At 52.2% G+C, this 23,837-nt stretch overlaps 1 protein-coding gene across 1 annotated transcript in view; it reads right to left on the bottom strand.

The window, feature by feature from the left end:
• Positions 1 to 2,451: 2,451 nt before the first annotated feature.
• Cacng4 (calcium voltage-gated channel auxiliary subunit gamma 4) overlaps positions 2,452 to 23,837 on the bottom strand; it is a 59,544-nt gene continuing 38,158 nt past the window's right edge. The window contains exons 2-4 of the mRNA XM_021640654.2: positions 12,134 to 12,217; positions 6,765 to 6,905; positions 2,452 to 5,319 (exon numbers count right to left, since the gene is read on the bottom strand). Coding sequence (XP_021496329.1) covers positions 4,781 to 5,319; positions 6,765 to 6,905; positions 12,134 to 12,217 — 764 coding nt within the window. The 3' untranslated portion in view covers positions 2,452 to 4,780. The remainder of the gene's footprint in view (positions 5,320 to 6,764; positions 6,906 to 12,133; positions 12,218 to 23,837) is intronic.

Here is a 23,837-nt window from a genome sequence, read left to right as displayed (position 1 = left end):
AGGCTCAAACCTGTTCCTTACTCGGGAAGAGGGTGACACAGGCTCAGTTTATACAAAGGACTGGAGCAGTGTCCTCTGCTCTTATATTTGGAGCAAAGATGAGGCCAGTCACCACCATGTGGGATCCAAGGAGGGGCTCAGGACACGTGGAGGCTGATAATGTCACAGGCAGAGACTTTAAAGTGAGCGTGCCTCAAAAGGTTGGGGGGTAGAAACGCAGGAGAGAGAGGTACCAAAAGTTGTCCGCCACAGGCAGACGGGCCAGCCTTCCCCCAAACTCTTTTCTCCTTGTAGAGATTACATTCCTACTCTCCCTTGCTCTTGAATGTACTGATGGGATTGAGTTCTGGCTGACGGTGTGTGAAAAGCAGGTCACAACTTCCTGCTCCATTAAAACCAGAATCATTTACTCTCAACTCCCGCCTGCCACAGGAGAGGCTCCACAGCCTGGGACTGAGTCTCTGCCTGACAGCGTGGGTCAGGGCCTGCCTCCACACTCCTCTGGGTGGTGGACCTAACACAAGAAACATAGTTCTTTTATTTTCAGCCTTTACACTTGGGGCTGTGGAGCGTGTATTTGGCTTACTCTTAAGTAACACAGCTAAGGCTAGAGTGGTGGCTGCTGAGCTGGCCCAGGGATGGGCTGCGAATGTTTACTTTTTCTTATTTTAGAAATGGCGGCACATGCCTTCAATGGCAGCACTTGGGAGGCAGAGGAATGCAGATCTCTGTGAGTTCAAGGGCAGCCAGGATTGTTACGCAGAGAAACCCTGTCTCAAAAAAGCCAACATACATACATACATACATGTGTGTTTGGGTGTGTGTGGGTTCACATGTATGCACGTATAATCCTGTCCTCATCATTTGAGGCAGGGTCTCTCGTTGCCTTGGAGCTCATGTGATTGGCCAGAGAGAGCACCAGAGATACTCTTGTCTCTGCCTCCCCAATACTGGGATTGCCAGCAACCACCACCAGAGGCTTGAGATCTTTAAATGGGCTCTGGAAACTGAACTCAGGTGCTCATGCTTCCAAGGCAGGCACTTTACTGACTGAGGCACCTCCCTGGCCCCCCCACTCCCTAGACCCCCGGCCCTAGAGGTTATTCACATTAAGGGACTACAACATTGATTTCTGTGTTGGTGCTAACAGACCTAGCTCTACAGATTCTGGAGGCAGCAACTTCAGCTGAACTCAACACGTGACCACGTGACTGCAGGGGGGGGCAAGTCCCTAAGTGCAGCCTGGCACGAGAGTCAGGCCAGGGTGGCTGGACAGCTTCTGCTGAGCCAGGGTTTCCTCCAGGCTAAGAATAAACAGTGGACACGAGCACTCTGGCACAAGGTGCTAACTCCAGGCAGAACTGGCTCCAGGCTAGCGGCACAGCCAGTCTACACCGCGGTCACTGGTGGGACCTGGCAGAAGCCTGAACTCCTCAGGCTGTTGGAGCTGATGGCTCAGCATCCTTAGGGACATGGTTTTTTGAAAGAGGGATAAGAAGCCAGAACAGAGAGTTCAGACAGGCTGGGAGAGGGCAGAGGAATGGGGACAACGGATCTCAGTCCCTAGCCTGGTGCCCTTCCCTGGGATCAGGATGCAAGAAGCCCTTGAAGAAGGAAAAAGAGTATGGCTTCAGAGAGACCAATAGAGCTCACCTCTCTTGGGAAGAATATTCCAAATCACAGTCGTACAAGATAGGAATGGTGACAGGGGTTGGGAAGGTCCCTGGGCTGCAGGTGGGCAGAATTAAAGGAAATAATTGATGATCTCTCTTCAGGCCTCTGATATCCAGCGAAGGCCAGGCAAGGGAGAAGCTGGTGACTCACAGCAGTTGTTGCTGGGGCCTACGCAATCAGCCAAGTATAGCTTGTGTGGATGGGTCATCCTGGCCCTCCTCTCCCTGTCCTATCCCGTCCCTCCCTGTGCCAGGGGCAGTGACAGCTGGCTGCCCTGACTGGCTTGTGGGAGGCTGAGCCCTGTATCAGCAAAGGGAAGCCTGCTGGCCACCCGTCTCAGCTAGCGTCTCCTTCAAGAAGGCGTCTCGCACCTTGGACCCAGGGGAGAGCACCAAATTAGGAGGCTGAGCCCTGTTGTCCTCACACCTCTGCCCCAGCCTGTTTAAGTTCTGTGTCCCGGTTATCCAGGCCTCTTTCTTTCCACCCCAGAAGGGTACCTAGGAAAATGTGTTCTGGTATCCTGAGCTACCAGTTCCCATGCCCCCAGAGCTCAGGCTTTTACCAAGTCCCACCCAATGACTTGCTTAGTTGCTCCCAGCTTCTCCATGGCGAAGGAGCTCAGTGGTAACCCCAGACTAAGCCTGGCCTGGTCCTCAGAGTCAAGCTGGAAAAGCCAGTCTTGGTCATACGCTGTCTGCCCTCCCCGCCTCACTCTTTTTCTCTTGGGTGTCCTCCAGAGAAGCGCTTTCTCCGCCTCCCCATATTAAAAACAGGACATTTTAAAAATGTTTTTATTTAATTAAAAAAGAGAGAGAGAGAGAGACAGAACTAACAATCCCAAACCATTGGTGGGTACAGGATCACAGGGGCTTACCTGGTGGACCACACAGGGGGGAGGGGGTGGGACAGAGGAAGGGTAGGACGGTAGGCTCAGGCCTATCTCCCTTCAGAGAGGGAGCCAGATCCGAGCCTGTCAGCAGTAGGGTCCGGCTCTACTCCCTTTGTCCAAAAGGGAGGGCAAGCTGGAGACCAGGGTCCCCAGAACGAGGCCAGCAGTCAGTGGGAGGAAGGTTGTCAGGGCTGGAGCAGCTGAGGTTTTCTCCCTGTGTTCTACCCCTCTGTGTCTTCTCTTTCTCTGTCTTGGTCCCTGGAGCGGGGCCCGTGTACTCTGCCTGGAACTGGACAAGAGGTAGGAGTCATGGGAACACAGCTTTCTTATGTGGAATCATGGGAACCTCTGGGACCACGGTCGGGATGGTGGCTGGTGCGGAAGTCCCACCAGCTCTCTAGGAGAGACAAGACAGTCTCCCCTGGGGGCTGGGGCTCCCTTCAGCCTCCTTAGATGTTACAATGGTGGCGGAGGAGAGGTGAGGGTGGGGAGGCGGGCGGGGAGAGGGCCTGCAGCAGGGACAGACCACACATGTCTCGACACTGGTGCTTACTGCTGTACATGCTTCACACACACTGAGGAGCCAACCTGGCCAGCGGTGGGGTGGAGGCGGGGCGGGGAATGGTTTTGAGCGAGCACAGAGGAGCCTTGGCATGCTCACATCTCAGCTCAGCAGCTCCCGGGGTTTTGGCTGGAGCAACGACATGAGATGCCTTCCTCTGGCAGTGGTGGGGGCAGTGAAAGGCAGGCAGGGAAGGATAAACGGATCTGGGTCTGAACTCCGAGTTAGCCTAGGGGGCTCCATGAGCAGGTGACTGAGGTAAGAATTGGCTTGTCACTTCTAAGTGAGACAGTTACCGGGGTCACAGATGACTGTTCAAAGATTGGATTAAGAAGTCTCAAAAAGTAAGAAACAATTGATCCTTAGAAAGCACACGTGTTATAGAAAAGAGGGTAAGTTTCACCTTCTAACCTGGACACTCTCAAGCGGTTCTTGCTCACCTCAAGAGGGAGGTGGGGGTGGAGGGGGTGGACGGTTGGACAAACTGTAAGACACAGAATTCATCCTTAGATTCGGGCAAAGTTAGAAAGCCCAGCATGGCCCCTTGAGTCAAACGTCCACTGAGCCCTGATGTCGGCAGAATAAATTATAATGATGGTTGCTGGGGAGATGCTGTTGCTATTTTTTAGGATGAAGAGGTGAGTGCAGCTTGCTCTCCTGCTGTTGCTCTTCAGAACGAATGATTCATAACCACTTGCAAACGGACGCTCTTCCTTTCTTCTTTTTGGTCTCTGCTCACCCTCCGGTTTCCCTTTCTTGTACTTAAGCTTGTACATCTGTTGCGGAACATCAGTTTGGAGGTTTGGAGCTCTACCTCACAGCGGGACCCTCTGCTGCTCAGGGGACAGAGTGGTTCCTCAGGCCAGTGTGGAGGGACACAGCAAGAGGCCACAGGCCCACGTTTTCTCAGATCCATGGAATCCTCCAGACCTCCAAGTCTAGTCAGCCTGTCCTGACCATTCTGAGGGGAGCAGAAACTTCCAGAAGCAGGTAGGAAAGCCGGCAGAGCCTCTGCATTTGCCTTGGATTCCTGGTCTCCTGAGGTGGAGAGCAGCCAGCCTCAGCACAGCTCAAGGCGGAAGCACCAGTTAGCCATCGCGAGCTTTCTCTTCAGGACAGATATATACAACCACTGGTTCCACCAGGGTGCCAGAGGCCGGGAGAGGGAGACACAGAGGGGACAGGAGTGAGCTTCGGCTCATTGCAGGCTCCAGGACACAGGAACTTCTGGGTGGGAAAGAGCTGATTGGAGTTCAGGGCTCCCAGTGTCTGGAAGAAGGCCTTCCTGTGGCCCAGCGCCCAGGGAAGGGGAAAGGGGTTGACATCATCTTCTTCTGGCATGACTACTTTCCTGATTCCCAAGTGGCAGGCTGATGCAGCTTCTGGCTAACAGCTGGGCTTCCCGAGAAGTTCCAAACACCCAGAGGGCAGCCAAAACACCCTGCCTTGGGAGAAAGTCAGCCTTCATTTCCTACCCTAGCCCTAACTCCGGCCCCCCTGGCTTCCTTCACTCTAAACCAGCATCTTCTGGAGGCCAGGGGTGGGGGTTGCGCTTGGCTCCAGTTCACTATCTATAATCTTAAGGGTCACCCTGTTGTGCGTCACCCAAAACAGCCTCTCCGGGGGAGGCTGGTGCTGAGGGGTGGGTGGGCAGGTCACACGGGAGTTGTCCGCCGGTTCAGCATGCTGACGTGGAAACCTTCCTTCAGGTCCTGCTGGAAGAAGTCGTGCATCTGCAGGAAGCCAGCGTCCTGGTCTGGGCTGTAGCTGGCGGCTGTGGTTACCTTGAGGGGCTCTCTGGATAGCGTGTACATGGACAGCTCCCCCATGGGGATGGCCCCGGTGATCTTCAGGCCCACGGGAGATGCATCCCTGGAGGGCGAAGCCTCGGTGGACCTTGAACTGGACCTGGACCGCCGTCGCCGGTACCTGTAGCTGGGCATCCTGGCATAAGGAGAGGAGGAAGAGGCCTTAAGGAATTCGCGCTTGGTCTTAAACCTCAACTCTTTATTTTTCTCAATGTAAATGTTCACAGCCAGGACGCCCACGGTCTCCGCCACAATGAACGACAGGGCTCCGAAGTAAAAAGACCAGCCGTAGTTGTAATGGTTCTTTTTGTCCTCGTCACGTTTGTCGCTGGGGTCGCCCGTGTTGCTGGAAATGTAGACGATGATGCCGATGATATTACTGAGGCCTGGAAAGAAGTGAGAGAGGGAGCCGGGGAGAGAGCTAGGGGTTAGACTCACAGCAGGAACGACAAGACAGCAGGGCAGGCCACCAAACGTGGGATGGTGACCCATCTTCTCCTCGATGAATATTCATTTATTATGGTAGTTTATTTGTTTATTTTTGAGATGGTCTCATGTAGCCTAGGCTTGCCCTGAATCTGTGTGACCAAGGATGACCTTGAACTTCCAATTACTCTTTCACCACCCAAGTACTGGGATTACAGGCTTGCACTGCCACAGCTGACTTGATGATTCGTTTTTTTCTTCTTTCTACCCTCTTTTCATCCTTCTATCCCTCTTTTCTTCTTCCTTCCTTCCTCTCCTTCTGATAGGATCTCATGTAGCCGAGGCTGTCTTGGACCTCCCTACATAGCTGAGGCTGGCTTTGAACTCTTGATTTTTTTTTTAAGACAATGATTTTATGTGTATGTGTATTGGTGCTTTGCCTGTATGTCTGTACAACACTTGTCTTCCTAAAAGGCAAGAAGAGGGCATCTGATCTCCTAGAACTGTAATTACAGATGGCTGTGAGTCACCAAGCGTGTACCGGGAATTGAACCCCAGCCCTTTGTAAGAGCAGCCAGTGCTCTTAATCACTGAGCCATCCCTCCCAGTCTGGCACTCCTGATTCTTTTGCCTCCACCTCCCAGGTGCTGGGATCAGAACCCACCATCTCGGCCATCTTGGTAGCTAGCTTCCCCCTCTGAGTCCAGTCACCGTTGGGTGCTTGTGAGAGATCAAATCTACCATTCCCAGAAGAACACACCATCTGTGATGACCACGCCCCTTAGAAGAGTGCAGCCTTTGCCTATAACCCTCCAATATAGCTTCGTTCAACTCTAGGTAGCTCATGACAGCCAACACAAATCTATGCTAAGCAAGAAGGTGTCACTCTGTCCTTCCTATCCCAGTCCTTTACCCCGCCTTTACAGGGCAAACTCTTTTGGTTCCTGTCATCCCAGGCATCTTCTGGTTCTTTCCTAATATCCAACTCAGCCAGCTCCCGACCCCATGACAGGTTTGGGAAGCACCCGGCAGCCTGTTGCCTTGGCTGTATTTTGAGTGCCCGACTTTCTGAAATTCTCACACCATCCAATTAACCTCCCTAAAGGACGCACTCCACCGGTGTTCAGTGCACTTAGGACGCGTGTGACCCTTTACAACGTGTGAAATCCCATTTGTGACACTGACATCACCTCAAACGAAAACCCCATTAAGCTGCCACCCTCCCCCCCCAGCCCTGACCCAGTCCTACAAACCCAGCCTCTTAAAGCTAACCGGCCTTTTAAAGCTAACCGTGTGCTGTCATTTCGGACTGCTCGCCCACCAGTGCATTCAGTGCGCTTCTGGCATTGAAGGCCACGTGCTCAGGTGCTGCCCGGTCCCGTCCCAGAGCGGCAGCCCTGCTCACCTGCAGCCACAAAGAGGATTCCCGCGCTGAGGACGATATTGTTCTTGCGGCTGTAGATCCTCCCGGCGCCGATGCACAGCCCTCCGAGCAGGAGCAGGATGGTGCTGAGGATGGGAAAGACGCTGGAGGCTCGCACGATGCCTGGGCCAGGGTGGGAACAAAGCGAAGAGGGCAGTGAGTCCAGCCGCCTCCCCCTGCCACGGCCAGGGGCACTCTCCCAGGAGTCCCGCTGCTGGACCCGGGCAAATGATGGCTATAGGTTGACTGTTTACTCTCTTAAGAAGCCAGGTGACCGATAATCATACCCGCAAGCAGGTCACTGGGTGTGGGTCACAGTTCTTTCAGATGACAGGAAGTGGAGTGCCTCTGTGGCACAGGGAGGCCACAGTAACGGTAACTAGTGTTCTGGATGGCATGATATTGACACAACACCTCACTGCCCGCTGAGCTCTCTCCTGGTCCCATAGGGCCATCAGAAGGCTGGCAAGTGGTGTACCCTAAAGCCGGGTCTGCTCAACGGCTGGGGGAACAGGCCTGGGCACTGTCAGTGGGACTGGGAGTCAGCCCTGCTCTGTCACATGCTGTGTGTTCTTAGCCACGTCACTCATTAAAGACTCACTTTCCTCACTCGAGGACACGGCTTAACTCAGTGTCCTCCTCATTGGCCAAGTCCTGAGTCGGACGAGGACCCTCTGTTCCCTCATACATACATACATACTTATGATAAATGGAACATTTAAAATTCACATTCGTTGTTATCATTGTGTGGGCGCGCACGCCACAGCCTCAATGTGGAGGTCGGAGGACAGCTCTGTGAAATTAGTCCTTCCAGCTTGATGTGGGTTCCGTGATTGAGCTCAGATGACCATGCTTTGCACACCTGGCAAGCACCTTTCCTTGCCAGTCCACCATGATAAAACTTAATTGACAAATTCAATAGAAAGTGACGACGGCAGCTAATAATAAAATAGGATCGCTGTAACAATGTACTATAATAAAAATTAAAAATTAGCTAAAAAACAACAACAACAACAAAAAACCCTTAAAGCTACGGGTTTTGTATTTCTGGCATTTTCCATTTCTTGAGTTTGACTTGCTGTTGACTAGAATCTCACAAAGTAAAAGTGTGAATTAGTGGTGGGGTGGGGGGCCACTGTGCTGTGGTAGGCTTTGTCTTCATGAGGTGATCAGCACAGGGCTGGCTGCAGGATGCACTTCCTAAGTGACTAGGTGTGTTCAGCAAGTCACCGCTGGGCCTGGTGACAGATGTGCAAGCTCGCAGCATGCATGAGTCACGGAAGAGGCAGCGGGGGCACACTGGCCAGCAGAACCATGTCTGAATCCTCGTTTAGCCCCTGACCAGCGGGGAGGGGAGGCGTGGGGCCGGGGAACTTCAGTGACCACCTGAGTTCACTGAGTTCATGGTAGCCACGGTAGTGATACCATGCTCGCAAGGTTGACTGTGCCCTTTCCCTTTGGATATGGCTTCCATTGGGAAAAGGTATCACATATGTGTTCAGGGACCTTAGGGGCCTTGAGCTGAGACCATCCTGAACAAACCAAGTGGTTCCTGAGTCTAGCGATAGCATCTTCCTAAGATAGGGGAGAACGTTATGGAGATGGAGTCAGAGGGCAGGACATGGTCGGGAAATTCTGGTGCTCCCCTGAGCACGCAGAGGGGCCAGAGTCTTGACAATGCTTCCTCTTTCTGACTTTCAGCCTCCCCAGGGGTCAGTGTCCATTGCTTTCAGTCATGTGGTTCACAGTAACCCCTCAGGAAATGGATGGTCACTGAAGCACACAGTAGGCTTCTGACACCCACCCAGGAGGGTGGAGGTCAGAGGAAGAGAACAAGGCACGAGAGATGGTCACAGCTTGGCCTCCTCCGGGTCCTCACGGCCCTAGAGAACTCTGGTTGCGTGGGCCTTGGTGGCGCCAGGGGAGGACAGTGAGTCAGGAAGTGCGGGCAAGCGCCCCTCCTGAGCCAGCTGACTGGCTTGGGGCCTTGCAGCCTCTGAAGGCGGCGTTTGTCTCCTTTCTGTACGCCCACAGTGTGAGCCCCAGCTCCACAGAGACGGGATTGTGTGGGGGCAGTAAATGGAACTCCTCTCTCCGGCGCTTCCTCCCCGACTCCTCTTAGCTTTCTTGTCGTCGCAGGCTCTGGGAGGAGGCTTCCTGTGTGCTTCTCAAACATAGCTCTGAGCAGAGATAGCCAGACCCGGGTCAGGCCCCTGCCCTGCCTTCTGCAGACCAGTCAGGTGGTCCAGACAGAAGGACACTGGAGGCCTGAGGCTCAGTGGTACAGCCATCCAGGGGAGTCCTGCAAGCACCTGTCCCTTGCCACATGGACTCAGATGTTTGAGCATGTTGCCAAACATGAGCATAGTGTCTGAGCGGCTGGAGACAGCCACGCTTCCATGACCGTATCAAGCCACGGGAGGTTATATATAGCTCTCTGGAGAATGGACACTATCTTGAAATTTACTCTAAGCCCCACTGTGGGCTCACAGTTGCCTTGACAACCAGCACTGTGGCTTGGCACAGACATCAGCCATCTAACCGGAAATCCTGAACCTAGGAGGGAGGTGCCAGGCCTGGGACAAGACAGGCAGGGATGATAGGGGACAAGACACACCTGAGGAAGAAACTCTTGTCAGGGAGTGACGTGGTGACTCCCTCAAATCCCAGCTGTGAGTGTGCAATGCTCAGAGGCCTCCAGGAACCCAGTGACAATGGTGTAACTGAAAACGCAAGTCCGGCTTCTCTGGGAGGCCTGGGGATGTGCGGCTCAGGGCTGGCTTGTTTCTTGAACTTTTTAAAATGGGGTGAGGAGCTGCCCAGCCTTGGGCCTGCTGGGATGCTGGCTCCCAGGCCTTCCCTTCTGTGCTCTCCAAACGCCTGCACTCTGACACCACATGGAGGGCAGAGCTGTTTCCGTGCCACTTGCTCAGGATGGTGACGGGCATGTGACAGAGTCACGGTAAGCTTCAGTTAAGTGAAGGAAGAAATGGACGAACTCATCTCATGAGCCCCCAGGGACCGTGCTCCTGGAGATAACGGTCTGGACAGAGACCAGAGGGCCGAATACTGGGAATCATGAGAGACACAGGACTTGTGGCCACAGGGACTATGACCTTCACAGGCCTAAAAGTTGGTATCCAGCCGGCTTGGGTTTCCCTGCGTTCTGGGGGGATGTGGAAATCAGTTTTCAGGGTCCCATCTCTACAGGCACCAAACGGACACACACTAGCTTGTTACAGACCAGCAGGTCTCTCTGGGGATCTTGTACATTTGAGAACATGTCCTTTGTGAGAGAGACAGCTGTCACACTGACACTATCACTCCGAGGCACTCTCAAGGTACTCAGGGGACACTGCTGAGGACCTGTAGGGCCCACACTTCTGCTCACATGAATTGTGTGACTCAGGGCCTTTACTCTGTCCTTCACTATCCTGTCCTGGACCCCAGGAGGTTGACTGTGTGGACCAAACCATCAAGGCTCCCACCTCTGGCTTTTGGGGGACAACGCCCCTGACGCAGTTAATTCCCAAGGCTTCTCTCTACCAAGCTGCAAAATGAAGACGCTGCTGCGTTCTTCCCTAGGGGTCACAGCTCTTGCCAAGCCAGCTCTGTCCTCCCAGCCCCCTTTCACACGCCCTGCATCGCAGAACCAAAAGGATGTCACTCACACCATAATTTATGCAAGTGGCGTTCCTTGAGCTAGACAGCGTACAACCTCCATGACCTATGACCGCCCTAATGGGATCTCATGTACCTGGTAGAGTGTGGGCTCCTAGTATGTAGAATCAGAGGACAGGAAAATGAAAGAGGAGAAGGGAAGTGGGTTGGAGGCAGGGCTCTGGTCATATTATTTCACGTTCTGGGCCTGGCTGGAGCAGCCTCCCTGGCCTCGGCTCCATGGGAACCGCACTGTTCTATTTCATCAGATGACTCATAATCCAAATCTTTTCTTGTAGGGGGAAAAAAGACCCATAATCAGGTGCACAGTGAATTATGCTTCCTCTAAGGACACACTGGTATCGGTGCTCTATGTGTGAGGATGGGCCTGGCCCCAGGGAGTGCTGTGAGAAGCAGCTCTTTGTGCCTTTTGGCTGACGGGGAAGAGGGAATGATATGGAAATTTTAGCATCCATTTCTAGGCCCTTTCCGGCTGCGGTTTCCTCCTTTCTGGAGGAGAGGTGTTCAGAGGCCCACGGATGAACTCTACGTAGCTTATCATTTGGGGGTTCAGCACGTGTTGTGGGTACCGATTGGGAGGTATCACTCAGTCACAAGATCAGATGGGAGCAGAGGCTTACGAGCAGCCCCACAGGCAGAGGCAGTAGCTGCGTTAGGTGGGGTTGAATGGACTTAGGGTCTCCTGTCAGAGGAGGCCCTGCCACGTCCATCAGCAACGGTGGGATCCCTAGCACCTCAGGAAGCTGTCTTGGCTGTAGAGGTAACCCCTACATAGAGTGTTTCTGATGCTCCGTCCCTCAGGTAGGTGTGGCCTGGCCAGAACTTTTTTCTTTCTTTCTTTTTTTTTTAAAGTTTATTTTTATTTGATACACATGGGTGTTTTGACTGCATGCATGTCTGTGTGAGGGTGTCATATCCCCTGGAACTGGAGTTACAGATAGTTGTGAGCTGCCATGTGGGTGCTGGGATTTGAATTCGGGTCCTCTGAAAGAGCAGTCAGTGTTCTTACCCTCTAAGCCATCTCTCCAGCCCCTTTTAAGCATTTTTCCCCCCAAACTGGGCTTCACAGAGCTCAGGTCAGCCTCAAATTCACTACACAACAGAGGAGGCACTTGGTTTCTTGGTCCTCCTCCCTCTAGTCTTGGGTGCTGATATTATTGGTTTGAACAATTGTACGGGGCTCGGATCTTTTAAAAATTGGGGTCTCTTGTGACCCAGCCTGGCCTCACACTTCCTATACAGCAGGGGACGACCTTGAATTCCTGATCCTCCACCACTCTGGAGTACTGAGATTACAGCCTTTGCCACTAACCTGTGCTGAAGCAGTGCTGGGGACAGAACCCACAACTTCATACACGCTCGGCGAGCACTCTACCAACTGAACTACATCCCCACTTCGCTTGTCCCACCAGCGGGCCCTTGAAGCTGTAGCTTCCTGCTTGGGCCTCGGTGTTTGTGGGCCTGGGCCCTTGACCCACACTCAGAGACACAGCACGTCAGGCCTCTGCTGCGATAACTGGGTTCCTGCCCCCTGAGCTCGGGACTTCTGAATGAAAATGCTTGAAGTCCCCAGGGCCAAGAACTGGGGCCAAGTCCACAGGGCTCACCTCTCTAGCCCCTCCCTTCCTTTCCCCTCCTCACACAAAGCAGCTGGGGTACTTGTCACTCACGGAGGAGGTACTCTGAGCTGTCATGGTCGTAGTCATTGTCCTCTGGGAAGTGGTTGATCCGGAAGCAGTGCCCTTTATAGATGCCTGAAGGAAACAAAAGGAAACACAGTTTGTGAGTGTCCCGTGGGTTCAGGCAACCATTCATTCCAGATGTGGAAGCTGTGGGCAGGTCATGGGGGAGAGAGAAGGGAATGTCCATTGCTTAGTGTCGCATGGGGACACAGACGGAGAGACACACATAGACACACAGACATGGACAGACACACACACATACCACAGAACACTAGCACACTGAGGTGAGCCTCAACCAGAACCACATCACCGATGGCTAAGCCTTGACATCCTCAAGAATGAAATAGTCACTGTAGGGACGAAAGGCCCCAAGCAGCAGGTGGGATCCCCAGACCATAGGGGACTCTTAGAGTTGCTGCTTGATAAATGACCAGGAATTTGTTCTTGAAGAATGGGCAGAAGGCCTTCCAGGTAGAGCAGGACTCAGCGAGGCGAAGGTCAGTGTAAACAGTAAAGGATGAACCCCTCACACCGAATGAATGAATGCTAGAATGGCCGCAGATTCCAGCCCCCTCAATCTGATCGAAGGCAGGGAGCCAAGAAACTTCCAGAAGGGCCACAGCGATCTCCTGCCTGGCCTTCTCCTCTCTCCAAAAGAGAAAGTAGAAGGGCAGGATTCCTGGTTTGTTAAGTAAACTCAAAACGGACAGGACAACTCTCTATTCCGGTCTTCCATCCCTTTCCTCCCAACCCTCTGATGCCCTGCAGCCTGGGGATGCCCACCACTAACCAGCAGAGAGGAAGTCACACAGGGGGGAGGTGGCATGACACTCTGTGCCCATGCCTGACAACTCCTCATGCTTACCCAGCCACTTGATTCCCGCAGCCTATGGCCAAAGCTCTTCCTTCCCACCTGCTAACTGGTCAGAGCCCGGTCTATTCCCAGCTGTAGCCAGTGATTTTCTCGCCGCTGCTGCCAAGCACCCCGCTGGCCTCCAGCAACCACAGCCTGGCCTCCCGGAGGGTGGGAGTAGTACTGGAGGCTGGCAGTGTGCCAGGGCCACATCTGTCTTCCTGTGGGTCCAACTAAGGGCTCCCCGCCGAGCCAGGAGCAGGCTGCTTTCCTACCTGGCTACAAACGAGCTGCTGACCATCGGCCCCACTCCAAGCTCTCCTTCAGCTGCTGCTCCAACAGACGGCGGCAGCCATGCTTCCTTGGACCCCAGGTTAGAGAGGCCAGAGACAGACGGAGGGTTTCAGAGGCGGTATCTTGGGCGGGGTGTACTCTGACAGAATTTTCTGTGGGAATAGGGGTCCTCACTTGCACAGCTCTCATCTCTATTCTCAGCCCTCACCTCTCAGGTCCCTTCTTAGACCCAGGTGAGATGAGACGGGCGAGACACGGAGGTGGTTCTCGGCCTTTGGCGATGACTTAGAGAGGTTCGCTGCTGCTGGTCCCAGAGCCCCCATCTCCCCCCTCCCGCCACATCTTCTACTTTGTGTGTCCCTGAGTGCTTGAATCAGTGGACAAAGGCAAGAGCGGGTGAAGGCGGGGATAGACTACCAGAATGGGTTGGTCTCAGGATAGCTGGGGGCAGATAGGCTGGCAGAGGTTCGAGTGGGCCAGCCGAAGCCCCCACCTCACTCCTGAGACATGCCACCCCAGATTAAAAAATGTACCTGTAGACCCAGAACCAGCCCTTTCTGAAAAAAAAGGGGGGGATGGGATGAGCAGACTTCTCTGCCACCGCCCAACCCCAACACTTCTTTTTCCCCCCCCTTTTTTTGCTATTTCATGGGTCTAAAAAAATCACCAACTCACACTTGCTTGTTGGAACAAGTCAAATAAGAGATCGGAAAAGAAGACAATCTCTTCAGAGTGACAGTCCTGCAGCTGACTTGCCAGCCTTGTGGACTGTCTTCCCACATCCTCCCAGACACATGCACACAGCTAGGGGTCTCTTCCTGCCTTAAGGGGTACCGGGATTTGATCCCAAGTCCTTGCTCATACTAAGTACATAATCTACTCCTGGACCCTGCAGTCTCCACTTTAAAAAAAATTATATCTTATTTTAAATTACTGTAGATTCATATGCCCATGGAAGAAATGATGGGAGAGGCTTAGGGGATGCCCAGTGGGTAAAGTGCCCACCACTCAAGCATTAGGACCTGAAGCCGAGTCCCCAGGCCCCATGTGAATGTGGTGGAACTCTATGACCTCAAGGTCCAGGATGGGAAGGTGTGCGGAAATAGGAGGGTCCTGGGCACACCAGCCAACCAGCAAAGTCTAGCCAATCAGAAAGCTCCAGGTTCAGTGAAAGACCCTGCCTCAAAAGAAATAGGGTGGGGTGATGACTCAGCATGCAAGTCTGAGATCTGCAGTTCAGATCCCTAGAAAGGCTATAGAATTCTGACCCTCAAGGAGGCCTGCCCGTGACTCCCCCGGAGTGCCAGGGGTGGAGCAGATACCAGGAATTCTGAGCAAGCTGGCTAGCCAGACAGCTCAAATGGTGAGATCTGGTTTCAGCTAGAGACTTGCCTCAATATACAAGGCGAAGAACAACGACGGAAGACCCAACAGTAGCTCAGGCACACACACACAGGCATGTCCATACACACACCCCCCAAAATAAGCATGATAATAAAACAACTGAGAAACATCTCAAGGTCAACTTCTGGCCTCCACCCAGGCCCATGCTGTTGAGCACACACATGTACATCCACACACACGCACATAGATAAAGAGGAAGAAATAAGACACGGAATGACCTTTACTCCGTTTCCTCGGTGGTAATACACCTGACAAGACCAGCACAATGTCACATGCGGGATGGTGACACCGACTTCCTGTGATTCAGAACCTTCCATCACAAGGATCCCTCTAGCTGCCCACCTGCTTTAGCCACACCCACTTTCTTGTTTACCCCAGTCTCCCCTGAGCCCACAGCAGCCACCACGCGGTTCTCAAGGTTCTCAATTGTGGTAGTTTGCCCTTTAAAAAACTGTCTGACACATGGACTTATGAGGCGCAGTCACTTTTGTGGGGTGGTGTTTTGCACTCAGCACAAGTCTCCTGAGTTTCAGCTCCCATTTGCGTGTTGGTGGCTTTGCCTTCCACGGCTGGGCAGTGTTCCACAGCACGGGAACATGCATCCTCTGCTAGATCGTGACCCACTGAAGGATGCTGCGGTTCCCAGCTGTTCCCAGCAATGCTGCTATGGGTGTTGGTGTTCAGGTCTTGGGGAAAAATGTTTATTACCATTCTGGGACAAATGCCCAGGGGTGCAATTGTTGGGTCATGTGACAGAAACATTCTTAGTTTCAAGAGAGACTGACAAGCAGGGCTTTGGAACGGCTGCCAAGCTCTACTTTAAAAATAGAATATCATATGCATTAATCTATAGCCTTCGCTTGCCACTGACCCGTAATTGCAAACATCTCGCCAATGAAAAATTTCAGTCTTCAGAAAATTTTTCTTTTTCTTTTCTTTTTTTTCCTTTAGGTTGGTTTATTTATTTATTTATATATATATATATATATATTTTGAAACGGGGTTTCTCTGAGTAGCCTTGGTTGTCCTGGACTCAATCTGTAGACCACGTTGGCTTTGAACTCAGAGATCTGCCTGCCTCTGCCTCCCGAGTGCTGGGATTAAAGGTGCATGGTGCCACCGCCCAGCAAAATTTTATTTTTTACTCAGGCAAATGGTAGGCCCGTATCAATCCAAATGATGCTAGAAAAGTCCGAAAGGAAAACCACAGGAATGAGAGGGAAGTAAGAGCTCCCTCCCTGCCCAGCACTGAGGAAAAGGGCTTTAGCCTATGTAAGGGTAGCGTGTGTTTGTCTGTTCAACCTGAAGATAAAGCCCAGCTTCTGGAACGCTAGCTTGCAAACATACAGATACATCTGCTCCAAGCATCCTTTTGGTATATTTACTGTTCTCCATGCTACAGTTTGAGCATTAGCTAACTATACCCATGAGTTGATGTTTATGGCACTGGGGATTGAGCCTGGGGCCTTGAGCATGCTTAGCAGGTACTTTGTCACTGAACTATGCCCCAGGTCCTTTATCTATCTATCTATCTATCTATCTATCTATCTATCCATCTATCTATTTAATACAGACTTGTAAACAAGATCCTGTAGCACACTTATCAGCTTTCATAGCTTCTTGTTGGTTTGCTTTGAGACAGGGTCTCACTGTGTAGCCTTGGCTGGCCTGAACATGCTACATAGACTATGTTGATCTTGACTGCATGATCTCTGCCTGTGTCTGTCTCCTAAGTGCTGGGGTTAATACTACCAGGCCAGGCCTGTGGCTTTGTTTTGAAAGTACTGGGTACATGTGTGGAGGCCAGAGGTCAGCTTTGGGCATCCCTCCTCAAGGACTATTGATCTTATTTTTTGAGGCAGGGTCTCTCACTAACCTGGAACTTGCCAAGTAGGCTAGGTTGGCTGTCATCCAGAGATCTCTGCTTCTCCAAGGCTGAAAAATGCAATACATGTCAACACTCTTGGCTTTTTACTTGGGTGTTGGGGATTGAACTCAGGACTTTACGCTTGTGTAGCATTTTTCTGGCTGAATTATCTCCCAGCACCTCATTCTTAAGCATGGACTTCTCCGTGGCTGCATGAATGTCTACGGTTCTAGATATGTCTCTTCTCTTTCTTGGGGACTTTGTCCTTACACGGTGGGTCCATACTTTGTGGGATAATGGCCAAAGGGAGTCTGAACGCACATACTCTGCAGTAGCTTTTCTGGTCCTGCCCTCTCCTCCCCTTTGCTCCCTCTCCCTTCCCTCCCTTTCTTTCCTTCTTCCTCCTGCTGTCTCACATAGAGAAAAAGTAGAGAGATCGGCATAAACTTAGTTAAGCTATGCTGCCCCTAAAGGCATCCTACAGTGTAACCTGCAGTAGCTGTGTGGGCACCCAGGCCAGTCAGCTTTCCATCATGGTGACTCAACACTCGAGACAAACCATGGCAAGAGACAAACCATGGAAAGGCTGATTTGGCTCACGGTTTCTGAGGCTCCAGGCTGTGGTTCTTTGAGTCTGTGGGACAGTATACAGTGATGAGAGCAGGGGGCTGTGAAGCCCCACTCACTTCAAGATGGCTGGGGGGCAAAGAAAAAGGAAAGGAGCTAAGGTCCCCACCTCTTAAAGACCACACTGCCTCCCAATAGAGCCACAGGCTGAGGATCAAAGCTTGGCCTCTGGGGGAGGGACATTCTGGATTCTCCGTCTAGCAGATCCTTATTTTGAAAAGGGGGTCTTGCAGATGAAATCAAGTTATGAGAAGGTTGTTCAGGGTTTCCATGGGCCTCCCCAAATTCACAGGTGGGGAGCTGGATCCACTACAATCAATTGTACCCCATCACAGTCCAAGGAGGGAATGGGCGATGGGACAGGTGGTCACCCATTGTTTTTGTCCCCATTGACTAAAAAAAGGAAGAGATTACTCCCTGACCCCGAAGCTAAGAATTTGAGATATTTCCCCTAAATGTCCTGTTTGGTTGGACAGCTTTAGTTATTTTTTTTTTTTTTTCATGGTGGCTCCAAGAACCTTCCTCATTCCCACTCCCCCTAGGGACAGCTAGGAAAGTCCAAAGCATAGGATCTAGCAGCAAACCCAGCATCCAGGCTGCATCCTCCTTCTCTGGACCCCTTGCTTCTGTTGATGGGACCTAGCATCCCCGCTGCCTCATTTTCCTGGGAGTGTCTTCCACAAGGGTCACCTCACCTCCCTCAGCCTGTTTACATAGCGTGCAACACTTTCAGGGCCCGGGAACTTCACATTTATCTCCGTCAAGTTTAATTTTGTTAGCATTGGCTTGAGGCATTTAACAGGGAGGAAATTAATGGCTGACGAGAGACGTAGGCGAGAAAGCCATTTCCAACTCACTTCGCTGGAGTTCTCTCTCTGGAAGACGGAGCACTGCTGTGTTGTCAAGCGATATCTAGGTTCATTTTGGTTAAGGGATTCTCTTGGAGTCCCTGGACTGACCCCACCACACGAATACAGAGGCTTGTTAAAAGAAGCTAGATCCTTTCATTTTAAGAGAAAACATGGCCATAGAGGCATATCTGAAATGGCCACAGATGTCCTTAGCTGTGGAAGCTGGTGAAGCAGGTAAGAACTATGGTGGCAGGAGTTTGTGTGTGTGTGTGTGTGTGTGTGTGTGTGTGTGTGTATGTGTGTAGTGAAATGGGGTAGCCTGTCCTTCTATGATCCTTCTGAAGGTCATACCTCAGAAGGTTACCTATGCCAACATAGACAGCCTGGGTGACCAAGCCCACAGATGCAAGGGATTCCAGACACAAGACTTTCAGTATGAAAGCTGGGGTGGTTAGTCACTCTTCTGAGTCATTTCAAGGATGCTGGCATCTGACACCAGCCTTGGTGAGAGGCACCTTAGCAGCTCATTCTAATTAAGGGAATCCCAGGGAAAAGGATGCCAGCTGCTGTCTTAATAAAAGTGATCATTCACATAATCCTTTATGTCCTACATAGCCTTTCCAGAGTAGCACATCACTCAAGACCCAGAAGCATTAACAGAAGCTGGAAGCACCTACCAGGAGCAATACAGACACTCCACTGCCCACTTCACATCTGCTGCAGCCATCAGCCTCATGCATATGTCCCCTGTCCATTCCTCAACTCAGCCGCACCAATTAGTTCTTGCTTTCTGCTCGAAGCAATGGGGAGTTGCCTGGGGGAAGAGCTCTGTCACCATCCCTACCCCCCCAGTACGCTTTGTGCGGGGGAGGATAAGATCGGGGCAGGTGGAGGAACCTCTCCAAGTCTCTGTCCCTTGGGCACAGGTTCTGTGGTCCATTCTAAATTACTTCTGGGAAGCTGGGGCCAGGGCTTCCTTCTTCTCAGGTCTGGTCCTCCAGGATGGCCACCTAAAGGATAGACACTGTTCGCAGACAAACCTGGGCTTTGGCTCAGGTCAAGGCTGCTGTGCTGTGTGTGTTCTGTGCCATCAGCCTGTTCCATCTCTATAACAAGGCTCCTTTGGAGCTGAAGGGAGGTGCCTTCATCTTGGGTCACTACACAGGCCCAAGGATGAAGCCTCTAGGCATTTTCCCCCATGATGGAGAGCTGGAGAGGAGAGTGAGGCCTGCTGCATGCCTGGCAGAGCAGCTCTTTGCTGACTCTTCGCTCTTTGACTAGTGCTTCTCCGCAAACCCTGAAGTTGCCTCCATCTTCAGGGAAGGTTGGCAGCGTGGGTACCAGGTGAGCTCAGGAGAAATGGCTTCCTGACTGTAGAGCTGGAGACAAGAGCAGTGTCTAAACCCTGGGATGAAAGTCAGCTTCGTTATCTGCAAAGGTGGGCGGGGCAGGGCGGAGGAGCACTGAAGACTCCATGTATATGGAGAGCAGAAAGGCAAGCGGAGGAGGGTGCTCTGTGGGATGTGTCTAGTCATTCACAACCCAATCGTTCATCCCTCCTCAACATGCACACATTCCTTCGCTTCATTCCTCGATGGTATTTTCATTCCCCTGGCCATCACCTACTCATTCATTCATTCATTCATTCATTCATTCAATCTTTCACTCCACAGCTGTATGGTGTGGTAGGTGTGTGTGTGCACAGGGTATATATGTTGTATATTAAAGGGGGTCAGAGGGGTGTGTGTGTGTATATGCAGTGTATATATATATTGTATATTCAAAAGTGTGTGTGTGTGTGTGTGTGTGTGTGTGTGTACCCACCCCACCCTTACGGGTGCACACAAACCAGAGATGACATTTGGTGCCCTGCTCTATGGCTCTTTGCCTTGCTCCCTTGAGACAGGTCTCTTACTGAACTTGGAGCTAGGCCCAGAGCCAGCACACCCCAGACCCTCCCGTCTCCTTCCTCCAACAGTTCTGGGGTTATAGGTACTATGTGGCCGCCCTTGGAGTTTGATGCGGATGCTGGCATCCAAACACAGCTGTCATGCTTGTGTGGCAAGTGCTTTGCTCCGCTGAGCTATGCTGGGCCTTCTCAGCTGTATTTTGTGCTGAGTGTGTAAAGATTGCTAAGCATAATGCTAGGTGCGGGAGAGCAGGTGCTCTCACAGACCCCCTGCTGTGAGGATGAATTGAAACCCAAGGAGATAAAATAAATGGCTACCTATATCGTTTTACATGTGACATGGACAAGGAGACTGGCAGGGAGTCGCAGACAAAGGAGGGTTTTAGCTGTGGACCGCTGTCGAGAAATTGAGGCTGAATTCAGGGCGGGTGGCGGTGAAGGCACAGAGGCCAAATCCAGGGACAGATTCCTGCGGAGGCTCCCCACCTTCCCAGTCAAGCCAGGAAGAGTGGAAAAGAGCCACAGATGTCATCCCAAAGAAATGCTAAGTGAGGGGATGGAGATTCCAATCATGCAAACGTAATCACTGTGTGTACGCATCAGAACACCACACTGCGCTCCATAAATCTGTACAGATGTGCCATCACACACCGGAGAAAACAGTCATGTACAGTGCCATGGCCCCTGAGTCCAGGATTCTGGAGGCTGAGGCATGAGGGTCGTGAGTTCAAGGCCAGCCTGGTTACACAGGGGACACCGTTTCAAAGTTGCGATTATGCGGATGATGTCTTGTAAGCCGGAAGACCTGAGTTTGGTTCCCAGCACGAACACAGAAGCTGGGCACGGTGGTACATGATTATAATCCCAGCACCCGGAAGGTGAGATGCAGGGCTCTGGAGCTTGCTGGACAGCCATTCCACCCGAATTTCTGAGCCCTGTGCATGCAGGCCAGGGAGAGGGCTCCATGGTTAAAGTGCTTCCTGTGCAAGCATGAGGGCCTGAGTTTGGACTCGAAGAACCCACATCTGTGCTGGGTGGGTCTGCAAGCCCAGCACGGGAAGGCAGAGACAGGACCAGCCCTATCTGCGAGCCCTGGGTCTGACAGAGAGGCCTGCTTGGGTGAACAGGGTGGAAAGTGATCAGAGGTGAGTCCCAACATGTACATGTACCTGCATACACATGGACTCACACATGTGGGAACACACAAACAGACCCCATACCACCCACAGGTATGTAAAAAGGAGGGAGGAGGAAGATGGGTGGTGCCTACAGAATGATGCAAGGCTATCTTCTGTTACACACACACGGGGGTGGGGGGCACACAGAAACAGAGAGAGACTGGAAAGACAGAGATATAAAGACAGAGAGTCAAAAAACAGTCAGGAAGGAAGGAGAGGAGGAAAGGAGACACAGGCATGGCCCAGTGCTAAGAAGAAGCACGGGCAGAAAATGCCCAGACCAGATGATGCAAGGGCAAAGACCACACCTGGCTCAACACCCTGCATCTGTCCGAGTCACTGTATCAACTGCAAACTTTAGAGCTTATGAATTTTGCGAACATTTCCAACTTGGGCAATCTCCAAATCAGTCCAAATGAGAGAGAGTTCACTGGTGGAGCACAGAGATGGGGTGGCAGTGTGTGGTTCACGGCGCCATCACACAGGTCAAGTGGCCCAAGTCTTGAACTCAGAGCAGGGCATTCTGGGTTTCTTGCTCCCACGCCACTCCACTGCCACACCTTCCTAGAGCCATTCACCCACAGGTGAGCTTCCGTCCCATTCTCAGCGGGAAGAGAAGGAACGGCCCGGCAGCCTCAGGCAAAGGTTTCCACGCCTTAAAACACCTGAGCCAGGAGCAACCTGGGACTCTGTGGGCCAGACAGAGATCTGAGAGCGCAGCAGGGTTTCAGCAGAGCTGAAGGTGGTGGGCTCATGACAGGCTTCACAGGAGTGAAACCCCTGGTATCACTACTTAGCACCTTTTGCACGCTAGGCACCGTTTAAAGCATCCCTGCTTTATCAATAGAGCCTTCATCCTGATTCCACGGGGCAGACAGGAGGACCACCACCCTCTGCTGCTAGGCATCCACCTGGGATTTGATCCCAGACCACTAGGCCTCAGAGACCAGGCCTTTATACTTCCTGTACGGAAGCAGCACATCCTCAGCACTGTGGTTCTCTTCATTGTGGCTCACTGTGGTTCTCTTCTGAGCACAAGCTACATTGTACTGGTAGAGGTCAAGGGACAGCTTTTGGGAATCAGTTCTCTCTTTCCATCGTGCGTGTGTCCGAGGTCATCGGGGTTGGCACCAAGCACCTTTACCCGCTGAGCCATCTCGCCAGCCCCTCAGACCACGGGTAACGTTTCTAAAGACCCTAACTCTAACCAGGGTCACAATCCAAGGTACTGGAGTGATGATGTCAATGCAAGATTTGGGAGCAAGGGAGTCGTCCAACCTGGAACGTTTAAGAGCGGAGTGGGTGACTGGCCAGGAGTGCTGGTCAACAAACCTGCAGCCCCAGACCGATCTCCCTTTAGGCTCTTTATCCTGCCCTGCTCCCCACACAGGGGGGTCCTCTCCATGTTCCCTCCGCTTCCACGCCCATCTCCAAAGAAAACTTCCTAATGACTGTGATTTCCCAATTGGCGCGTTCTGGTCTCCCGCGGGCTGGCCGCTCTCCAGCACAGTCAGCAAGGCGGGCTGCTGGAAAACCTTCCCCTGGGTTCCTACAGAGGAACACCAGGCTCTGAGAAGCGGCAGGGCTGTGCTGCACTCTCCCTAGATGCCTGGCCTCAAGCGGCACTCTGAGACCCTGTTTAAATAATCAAAGATTTTCTTCACGCAATTTATATTTCCCGAGCACTCGCTATTTTCTAGGCGATGGAGTCTTGGAGATGCAGTGGAACAGGCTCTCATTACATACACTTCCTTCCTTCCATCCAGCACGTGACTACTTCACATTTCCCCATGGATATGGTCCTGCGGTAGGCGACCCTGCCGTCCTTTGGACTGTGAGCAGAAACTGATAGAGATGCCATGTCTGAGACAGGCTCTGGAGCTAGAAGTGTACCCCCACTCTTCTCCATCCCCCCACACCCTCACTATCCCCAAGCAATGGAAGAGCGACAAATGCCAGAGTCACAGTGTGGAGGCTGGCTGTCCTGGAACAGGACCACTCACTCCTGTTAACTCCAGCAGGTGACCAGCGACTGTGCTGGCTACTTTCCACATCCCGGAGTATTTCCGCTGTAGCAAAAAAAAAAATCAATGATGAGAGAGATGAAGACGTACATGGCCTCTGCTCTTTTGGAGATTTCTATTGACAGGCTCTCAGTGGTGCTAAGCGAAAGGGCTCTACAGGGGAGTCCAGGGCCACAGACAACACACGACTGAGGAACATGGCCGAGGCTTTGGCACTGAGGTCAGAAAAGCTATTTCCGATCCCAGCGTCATGAGGAGAAAGAGGACAGCATTTTCACCTCCTTACTTCTCAGGGGTGCCCCCCACCCCACCCCGACTCTGTTGTTTGACTGGAGTTCGGTGAAGAGGCGTCCATGACCTCTCCAGAGGCAGCTGTGTGGGGTTGAGTGTCTGGACAGTTTCTTCAACCAAACGGCGACCCTGTCACCCACGCCTGCAGAAAGCCACAGCAATCCCTCCTTCCGTTTAACTTTTAACTTAGAGAAGAACATCTAAGACGGGGTCTCTGTAGCCTAGGTTGACCTCAAACTCCCGTGGCCGTCTGAGTTTGCCTTCCTGATTGATTCTCCTATGCCTACCTCTGGAGTGCTGGGATTCCAACTGTGCTCTGCCACCCTCATGCCATACAGGGCCGAGGGCTGAGGCTTTGTGCACACTCAGCAAGTGTTCTACTAAAGAGACTACA

The sequence above is a fragment of the Meriones unguiculatus genome, chromosome 7 (genome assembly GCF_030254825.1).
Source record: "Meriones unguiculatus strain TT.TT164.6M chromosome 7, Bangor_MerUng_6.1, whole genome shotgun sequence".
In the NCBI taxonomy this organism is placed as follows: domain Eukaryota; kingdom Metazoa; phylum Chordata; class Mammalia; order Rodentia; family Muridae; genus Meriones; species Meriones unguiculatus.
This window is presented reverse-complemented; position numbering and strand designations above follow the sequence as displayed.